Source organism: Nannospalax galili, unplaced genomic scaffold (assembly GCF_000622305.1).
Source record: "Nannospalax galili isolate Female #2095 unplaced genomic scaffold, S.galili_v1.0 scaffold453, whole genome shotgun sequence".
Taxonomy (NCBI): domain Eukaryota; kingdom Metazoa; phylum Chordata; class Mammalia; order Rodentia; family Spalacidae; genus Nannospalax; species Nannospalax galili.
The window spans coordinates 2,537,955-2,547,957 of NW_008334081.1; the positions used below are offsets into that span (position 1 = coordinate 2,537,955).

The 10,003-nt window shown below is 40.9% G+C and overlaps 1 protein-coding gene across 4 annotated transcripts in view; it reads left to right on the forward strand.

Annotated features, from left to right (window-relative positions):
• Window positions 1–10,003, forward strand: part of Septin2 (septin 2) — a 39,580-nt gene that overhangs the window by 20,906 nt on the left and 8,671 nt on the right. For all 4 annotated transcript variants that reach the window (XM_008829153.3, XM_008829152.3, XM_029561660.1 and 1 more), the window contains 6 exons: window positions 3,132–3,218; window positions 4,289–4,412; window positions 5,359–5,493; window positions 5,604–5,721; window positions 7,920–8,021; window positions 8,733–8,878. In XM_008829153.3, the coding sequence (XP_008827375.2) occupies window positions 3,132–3,218; window positions 4,289–4,412; window positions 5,359–5,493; window positions 5,604–5,721; window positions 7,920–8,021; window positions 8,733–8,878 (712 nt within the window). The remainder of the gene's footprint in view (window positions 1–3,131; window positions 3,219–4,288; window positions 4,413–5,358; window positions 5,494–5,603; window positions 5,722–7,919; window positions 8,022–8,732; window positions 8,879–10,003) is intronic.

Sequence of the window (10,003 nt, forward strand, 5' to 3'; positions counted from 1 at the left end):
GGACAAAGCAGCTTAGAAACAGAATCAAGTCAGACGACTTAACTAGATTTGAATACTTGCAATCCTAAAAACACTGTGGTAGAGATAACTGAACAGAGCAACAGCCCATAAAGAAATCCACATCTCAAAGATGAGTTACTTTTGACATAGTTGCCACAATTCAGTAGTGGAAAGTTAATCTTTAAAAAATACCAACTAGGGGGCTGGAGAGATGGCTCAGCAGTTAAGAACACTGTTCCTGCAGAAGACCCGGGTTTGAATCCCAGCACCCATATGGCAGCTAACAACTGGCCGTAACTTCAGTTCCAGGGGATCCAACAGCTTCTCTTGTCCTCTGTGGGCATTGCGCGACACAGGTGCACTTAAATTCAGGTATAACATTCGTACGCATAAAAATAAATATTTTTTAAAATACCAACTAGATAACTATGGGGAAAACATTAATTTTTAGAAGAAAATAGAGAAACAATTTTATGACTAAAGTAAAGCATATTTCAGTAGACTATGAACAGTTCCCACAAGGGGAAAAAAATGCTTTAATTTCATTAAAAATTTACCTCTGTGGGGGCTGGAGAGATGAGCCCTGACCATTCTTGCGGAAGACCAGGGTTCAAATCCTAGCACTCACCATGGTGGCTAACAACTGTCTGTAACTCCAGTTCCAGAAGATCCAATAACTTCATCTGACCTCTGTGGATATTGCACAGCACGGTGCAGTTAACACATATGTGTTCCTAACTCTCATACACATAAAGTAAATTTAAAAATTTACCTTGGAGCTAGGTGTGGGGTTGCATATCTTTTAATCACAGCACTTGGGAGGCAGATCTCTTAGGGGTTTGAGACCAGCCAGGGTAACAGTGATACCCTGCCTCAAAATAACTTTACTTGTGCTGGAAAGATCCTCAGTAGATAAGAGCTCTGTCATGTGGACTAGGGTTAGATTCCCACTGGCACCCACACATACACACATTGGCATACAAATAAATACAAATCTTTTTTTTAACAAAAAGAAGAAAAGTTACTTAAAACACCAATAAATTAAAAAGTTAGGCCATAAACCAAGAGTATTTTCAGTGCTATACCTGAAAGATTTGTATCCACAATATGTAAAAGTCTTTAATGGTTTAGTAAGACAAATGATGCAATTACAAAAAGGAGACAAATGATTGGAACAGGCATTTTACTAAGGAAGATAACAAAATGGCTAAGAAACCCATATAAGATGTACACCTTTTTTTCATCTGGAAAGTACACATGAAAACCACAGTGAGACATCATAGCTCCCTCACTGGAAGGCTGGAATCTTGAAGGCTGGAGTCCAGGCAAGAGTTGGCAAGGATGTCAGACAAACTGGAACTCTTCCAACTGCTGACAAGAAAATATAAAATGCTAATCATTACAACCCAGCAATCCTGCTCTATCCATAGGGACTTGTATGCTAATATTGACAGCCACTTTTTTCATAGTAGCCCCAGTTATAAATGGTAACGGTTGGCTGGGCTTGGTGACACATGCCTTTAATCCCAGCACTTGGGAGGCAGAGCCAGGCAGATCTCTGAGCTAAGGCCAGCCTGGTCTACATAGTTACAGGAGGCCAACTGGAGCTACAGGGAGAGGAAGGGGAAGGAGGGAAGAAATAAATGGTACTCACTATGTAGACCAGGCTGGCCTTAATCTCACAGAGATGCACCAGTTTCTGACTCCCCGAATGCTGGGATTAAAGGCTTGTGCCACCACGCCTGGCTAAACATAAATCTTAAGAAAAACAAAGTCTCTTAAGCTAGGCTTTTTGTGGCAGTCCTAGAGTTCCAAGACAAGGAACGCCGAGGCAGGAGAGTTTGGAATATGAGTCTCACTGGACTTCATGATGGACTTAGATTTGTTTAAAAATTTAAAAAAACAATGAAGTCTTGGGTGTCTTTTTTTCTGTTTTGTGGCACCTACTTGAGAAACTCATAGCTAGGATGGAGACACTAGTAAAAGTGAACAGCACAGTGAGGCACTCTCAGTTCAGCTCGACAGTCTTGTCATGTTCTGGGTTCATAAGCACATTTCTTATAATTGTTCCCCAAAAGCTGTGCCCAGTGAAATATCACATCTTTCAAGTGAAGACTAATAATGATCTAGTGGTAGAACTGGGAAACTGCAACTGACCTGGGCATGCGTGCGTGCGTGTGTGTGCAGGTATAGACAGGTCAATGTCAGTTGTCTTCCTCAGTTGCTTTCCACCTTATTTGTTTGTTTATTTTTTGAGACAGGGTTTATTATTGGAGCTTAAGAGTCCCTATTTTCCACAGTACTGAAGATCTTGTCTCTACCTTCCTGGCACTAAGATTACAGGCACATGTGCTACTGCCCTGGCTTTTTCTTGGATGCTGGGGATCTGAACTCATGTCCTCATGCTTCTCTAGCAAGCACTTACCAATGGAACCATTTCCCCATCCCCTGCAACTTATCTTTTTTTTTTTTTTTTTTAAAGGCAGTGTCTCCCTGAAGCCCCAGCTGGTCTAGAATTCATTATGTAGATCAAACTGGCCTCCATCTCACAGAGATACTCCTGGTTCTACCTCTGGCTCTGGCTCTGCTTCCCGTGTGCTAGGATTACAGGCTTGGGCCACCATGTCTGGGTGTGACTGATCTTTTTTTAATTAATTTATTTTTATCTCATGTATGAGTGTTTTGCCTGCGTGCATCTAAGTGCACCCGTGTGGTGCAAAGCCCTGGAGGCCAGAGGAAGTCTGCGAATCCCCTGGACGGATGGTTGTTAGCTGCCATGTGGGTGCTAGGATTGAACCTGGGTCCTTGGGAAGAGCAACCAGTGTTCTTAACTGCTAAATCATGTCTCCAGTCCCTGCAACTGACTTTTCAAAACAAGCATTGCCAGTACCTTTGTTGAGGTATCACCTGTATCTCATCCTTTTTCAGCTGTAACACTCACAGCTCTCCAGAATTAGTGATGACTATTTTGTCTGACATTTCCTATACTAGTCTGTAAAGCTCCATGGGAGCAAGGACTTCTGTCCATCCTATTTTTGGTCAAGTTCTAGTGTCTGCCAACCACATAGAAAGGTCAGCAGGTTTAACAACCATCTGTGGAAGGACATGACAGGTTGTCATTTTCATTTAAGGTGAATCCGGTCTAGGAAAATCGACTCTCATAAACAGCCTATTCCTGACTGATCTCTACCCAGAAAGAATTATACCTGGAGCTGCAGGTAAAAATTCTACATTACTCTAAATTAAATTCTACCTGCAAGTTGCTAGAATGTGTAAATGACATCATACCTTAGCTTTGTGTTTTTTTAGTCACTGAAGTAGGGAAAGTGTATTGCATCTGAGGTTCTAAGATCTTGGGTGTAACTACACTTATCTATATATCTACCCTTTATTTGAGTTTTATATCATTAAAAATGTTACCTACAAGGATGCAGGTGTAGCTCAGTGGTAGAGCCTTTGAAGTACACCATGAGGCCCTAGGTTCAATCCCCACTGTGGCCTTTAAAAAATGTTATATGTGTAGGAAATTAGTATAGGAATTTATGTCTAAATCATCTATTGTCTCCATGTTACAGTATAGAACACTGGCATCTATACATACGTTTGTTTGATTTAAAGTGCTAGAGGTTGAATCCAGGGCTTTCTCCATGCTAAGCAAGTGCTCTACTGCTGAGCTATGTGTCCAGCTCCATAAATACTTGTTTATATGAATGGATTAAGTTTACAAAGCCAGAGTCTGAATCTTGAGCTACAGCAGTGAGGACTTACAACCTTTTCACCAATATTTTTTTCATTCGGTTTTAAATTAATTCATAAGTTTTCTTTATTTCAGAACTAAATATTTTTAATATTATTACATTTATTTAGTGTGTTTGTGTGCTTGTATGTACATGTATATATATGGACATGCATATGCCATGGTGCACATATGGAGATCAGAGGACTGCTTATGAGTTGGTTCTCTTCTACTATATGGGTTCTAAGGTTTTAAACTCAGGTTGACAGGCTTGGTGGCAGGTTCCTTTACTCACTGAGCATCTTGCCAGCCCTAATAGTGGTATTTTTAATGCTCTCAAGCTGAACTTTATAATCTTTAACATTGGTGTTTGCCTTGTTGACACTGGGATCGTTTTAGACAATCATGTTACTTTCTGAGCACCTTCCTCCAAAGATAGATAGTGACCTTCCAAGTCATTTGTTATAAGAACATAAATAATGTATAAACTCTACTTTAGGATGCTAATGTGATTATGAGGCACATTCTCTATTAAGTTTGTTTCTTTTCTAGAGAAAATTGAAAGAACTGTCCAAATTGAAGCTTCAACCGTTGAGATTGAAGAGCGAGGGGTCAAGCTGCGCCTTACAGTAGTGGACACACCTGGCTATGGGGATGCCATCAACTGTAGGGATTGGTATGAACCCACAGTATGCAGAGCCCCCAAAGTGCCCAGTGTTCTGCCTTTGTTTTCATTAACTTAATCTAATGTATATAAGTTTATAGACAATGGTAGCAGCACTTGAAGTTGGTATACCTAATAATAATCTAAAGCATTAAATACTGGCTATTTGGGTTTTTTTTTTTTTTTTTTTTTAATTATTATTTTTATTTTACGTGTGTGAGTGTATTTCCTGTATGTGTGTAAGTGTACCCATGTCGTGCAGTGCCCGTGGAAGTCAGAAGGAGGCATCAGATTCCCTCAGAACTGGAGTTACAGATGGCTGTTAGCCTCCATGTGGGTGCTGGGAATCAAACCTGGGTCCTCTGCAAGAGCAGTCAGTTTTTTAAGATAGGTCTCACTGTAAATAGTCCAGGCTGACCTTGATGAGCCTTTATCTGAAACATCCTGCCTCAGCTTCTTGAGTGCTATAAAATTACAGGAGTGAGGCACTGTGCTCAGCTTGAGAATTATTTTTTTTCTTTAAGAGTACTCGGATGAGCTCTGAGATGTAAATGAAATGCTGTTTTGAACTGCAGCCATGTGGAAGGAGGTAAAGTTTGTGTCATAGTGCCTGTAAGCAGCTGCTCTTTGACATCTTTTTCACAAGTAAGGAAATCAAGGTTTCTGCTTCCTACTGGTTCTGAACCCACCAACAGAAAGCATGTGACTCTAACCTTAGAGGTCACCTTTCAGGTGCTTTGCAATCTCATGTGTTCAGGCTGTTGATTCCAGTGCTTCAGGAAAGCTGCTTAGTACTTGTCACAGTTTCATGAAAAGGAAAAAAACAAATCCAAGGAGTCAATTTCTGTTACGGGTTGTTAAACACACTAGGCGAGAAAGGGAAGAGGAACTTGTTTTCCCTCTGAAGTGAAGAACTACCTGTCTCTGTGCCCCATGATTACTGTTGAATCTGTTTTAGTTTTAAGACGATTATCTCCTATATCGATGAGCAGTTTGAGCGCTACCTCCATGATGAGAGTGGACTGAACAGGAGGCACATCGTTGACAACAGAGTGCACTGCTGCTTCTATTTCATTTCACCCTTTGGACATGGGTCAGTGTTTGTTTATTTTGGAAACTTGGTTGTATTACAGTAGCTTCAGTAATTTTATGTTGTGTCCCTATGCTTTCCATAAATGTATAACATTTAAACATTGCTTTTAGGCTGAAGCCCTTGGATGTTGCATTTATGAAAGCAATTCACAATAAGGTGAATATTGTGCCTGTCATTGCAAAAGCAGATACTCTCACACTGAAGGAACGGGAGAGGCTGAAGAAAAGGGTGAGTGAGAGCCAGTCCCTCAGGAAGCAGGAAGGAAGACATCACTTCAGTTGCCAAAGGCAGGGCTGCAGAATTCACTTGGAATTGCATAGTGGAAATCAAAGAGCATTTAATATTTGTAGGGTATTTTTTTTTCCTTTTTGCTCAAATTTGTATTGTTTAAATTCGTAGATTAAAAGCAGCTTCAGTGAGGAGGAAGTGGCTGAGTACAGGTGCTCCTGTAAACCTTAGGTTACTAACAGGAGCATGGACTGTGATCTCTGTGAAGGCCTATTATCTCACCCAAGTGCTTTACTGAAAACGGTCTGTTTAAGGGTGTGTATATGAGTTTTGAAGATGGCATTATTGCAGCTGTCCACTGCTGATGCATTTCACCTCCCAGCTAGTCCAACACTGACCAGTTGTCTCTGTGGTGTCCTGTGTATCTCTATAAAGCCTCTTTGTTGACTGCACTATATAGTATTAAAAAATAATTATCTGGGGGCTGGAGAGATGGCTCAGTGGTTAAGAGCAGTGGCTGTTCTTGCAGAGGATCCAGGTTCAATTCCAGCACCCACATGTCAGCTAACAACTGTTCTGACTCCAGTTCCAGGGGATTTAAAGCCCTCTTCTGACCTGCAGGCATTGCACAGCATGGGTACACTTACCATACATTCAAGCAATACACTCACACACATAAAATAAAAATAATAAATAAAATTTTTTTTTTATATCATTTACTTGCCCCCTCCCCATCTTTTACTTTTTAAGAACAGTTGAGATATCCTACCTTTGAAAAAATCATTTTTATCTATAGGAGGAACTGTTAAATATGTAGCTTTCCAGAACATAGTCCGTGTATGTTTTTGTTTTTACACAGTGGAATCATTTTGTTTGTTTCTTTTTGAGACAGGGTACCCATGTAGTCCCAACTGACCTGGAAGTCTATGAAGACTAGGTTTCTTTTTCTTATTTTAAGTATTTATTATTTTAATTTTGTGTGTATAAGTGTATTGCCTGCATGTGTGTAAGTGCATCCATGTCATGTAATGCCCACAGAGATCAGAAGATGGTGTTAGATCTCCTGGAACTGGAGTTAGAAAGGTTGTTAGCCACCATGTGGGTGCTGGGATTCGAACCTGGGTCCTCTGCCACTTGACTTTTCAGTTTGAAAACATAGTCAAGTCTCATTATGTACTATTCTCCCATAATCCCTACAGAACGAACAGTGCTTTGGTGTCTGAATATGCGATGATTGTGCTTGCAGAATGCGTATTCTCCTGGTTTTGCTCTGACCAGCTGTCTTATTTGCCCTTTGCATCTCTGCAACTAGACACATTCCTATCATAGGTCAGCGTGGATTTTATAGTAAGACACTGTTTCAAAAAATAAAAATAAGCAATGACAGAAACAAAAAAGTATAAACAGAAGAAAGCTGGGTGTGGTGGTGGCACACACCTTAATCCTAGTGAGATCAAGGCCACCCTGTTCTGCATAGCAAGTTCCAGGCCAGCTGGAGTTATAGGAAGACTGTCTCAAAACATAAGCAAAAATCAAAAGAAATGATGTTTTGGGGGGTGTGTAAGTTTAGGGTCCATATTCTCAGTTTCTTGTTATTCTCCAAACACACCTCTTCTTGCAGCACACATTCTTTCTGTCTGAACTGTGTCCCCTCCTTCTGTACTCTAGGCCTCTCTGACTTCCTGCGCATGTAGTGTCTCTTAGGTCTCCTCTGGCACTTGTCCTGGCAGATAATGTGTGAGTAATTTCAGTTTAGCTGTTGTATTAGAGCTGTCATTAGCTTTCCTCCTGGTTTGTATGTCGAAAGTGGAGGTGTGTAGTTGTTACTGTTGTTGTTGTTGTTATGGATAGAAAACCCCTCAAAATTCAAGCATATCAAGCATAATTAATCCTTTCAGTAGTTTTTCAGATTACTTGAAAATAACAAATCAGCTCGATCATTGATACATGGATAATTCTTACTTTTTTTTTTTGGTCTTTTTGAGACAGGGTCTCCCTGTAGCCCCAGCTGACCTGGAACTCGCTATGCTGGCCTTGAACTCACACAGATCCGCCTGCCTCTGCCTCCCAAGTGCTGGGATTAAAGGTGTGCGCCACCACGCCCAGCTTGATTCTTGCGTATTTCTAATATGAGTTAGAGTTAACTATAATAATAATGCAGTTTCTTAAAATTGGTCCTGTTTTTGTTATTCTTTGAGATTTTGGATGAAATTGAAGAGCATAATATCAAAATCTATCACTTACCTGATGCAGAATCAGATGAAGATGAAGATTTTAAAGAGCAAACTAGACTCCTCAAGGTAAGAACTGGCTTGAGGTGCACAGTGGGAGCTCCTCCCATTTCCTATTGTCTACGTGTATTTAAAAGGAAAAATTTGGCCATGAAGGCTTCATCATCAAGAGACTGGAAAGGAGACTAGAGAGATTGACTTAGCAGCTAAGAGTGTTTGCTGCTCTTGCAGAGGACTGGGGTTCCCAGCACCCATGTGGCAGCTAACAGCTGTCTTTAACTTCATTCAGTTCCAGTGGGTCTAACACTCTCTTCCTGCCTCCACAGACACATGCATGTAGGCAGAACATACATATACATAAAACATAAATTTTAAAAGTCCTATTACAGTTGTATTTTTGCTGTTAATATATTTAGAAAACTTTTACTCAAGGTTTGGAAGTGTTATTTGTTTGAAATTTATCCAGGAGGAAAATGCTTGACATTTCCAAGTAAAGTGTATATTCCTTTAGCTCTCAGTTAAACACTGTAATTGATGCTGGGCATGGTAATACACACCTTTAATCCTACCTCTTGGGAGGCAAGCAGCAGGCAAATGTCTGAGTTCAAGGCCATCCTGATCTTCATAGCCAGTTCCAGGCCAGACAGGCCTACATGTGAGATCCTGTCTCAGAACACCACACATTATAATGAAGCAGCAGTGACCCAGACCTGTGTCCATCCCTGTTTTTACAGTAAACATGGGATTCTCTGCTACCTTCTACCCTGTGTTTCTTTCTAGGCCAGTATTCCATTCTCCGTGGTTGGATCCAATCAGTTGATAGAGGCCAAAGGCAAGAAAGTCAGAGGTCGTCTCTACCCGTGGGGTGTTGTGGAGGTGGAGAACCCAGAGCACAATGACTTTCTGAAGCTGAGAACAATGCTCATGTAAGACATTGGTTTATTCCCTATGGGAAAGTGGGCATTCAGAAGTGGGGTGTGCATGTGTCTCAGACTCAGGGCCACTGAGGTTTGGCACTGAGGTCCTTCACTGAGGCTATAACACTAACACTCCTAGGGCTGCACTGTGGTGCTTGTCCTTCTTGCTGTCTTTCATTTCAGTCACCGATGTTAAAGGAAGATTAAACCTGAACTGTGGTCTAAGAGGCTCGTACTCCTGCAAGAAGGTGGTCAGCCTCCTGCCGGGCCCTGCTGACATGGTGGTTGCTTGTCAGCCTGAGGGTCTCACACAAGATGGTCCAAGCCTTGAGATTTTGATTCATTTTTAGCAGCTCATAGACTTCTTCTCTTTGAAATTGAGGGTCTTTTTTAAAAATTATTTTAATAATTTATTGAGAATTTCATATATGTATATAAGGTGTTTTGATCAAATCCTTCCCACTCCCTCCTCTCCAACTCCTCCCATATCTCCCCATCACTTTTTTTCTGATAACTTCATGTACTCTTTCTTCTTTATTTATTGTTTTTATGGGGCTTTTGGCTACTCTAACATTCCCCCCTCTGAAGAGATATCCCTAAATCTTTTAAGGATTACATACAAGCTCCCAAATACTTTTGAAATTTTTGGCCTTTGGAACAGAATATGTTGCTAAGAGGCCCAACGACATTGTGACTTAGCTAAGAAACTGGCTACTTTTCTTTGGGGTCTTTTTACCCTAACTGCCTAGCCAATTCCTACCTCCTATTCTTATCACACCATCCTCTTACGAGGTTGCCCAAATTGCTGATAGGGAATCAGACATAGACTGCTCTGGCTTCTTCCGTGCTGAACAGAGATGCAGGGTGAGGCAATTGGGGTACCTCTTCAGTGGGTCTATCTAAAAGACTCCCAAATTTCATAACTCTTATCTGTAGGGATAAGACTGGTGAATAGGGGATGTGAAAGAGAAGTAAAGGCAAGAGTAGTTAGCATTACAAGTTCTAGACAGAGAACCAGAAAAAAGTCAGAACTGGGCAAATTTCAAATATTCATATCATAGTCCATTGGGATTTCTTGATGAGAGCTTCCAAAAGCATCCCTCTATTGGGTTCCTCCTCATTTTTCTTTTGTCT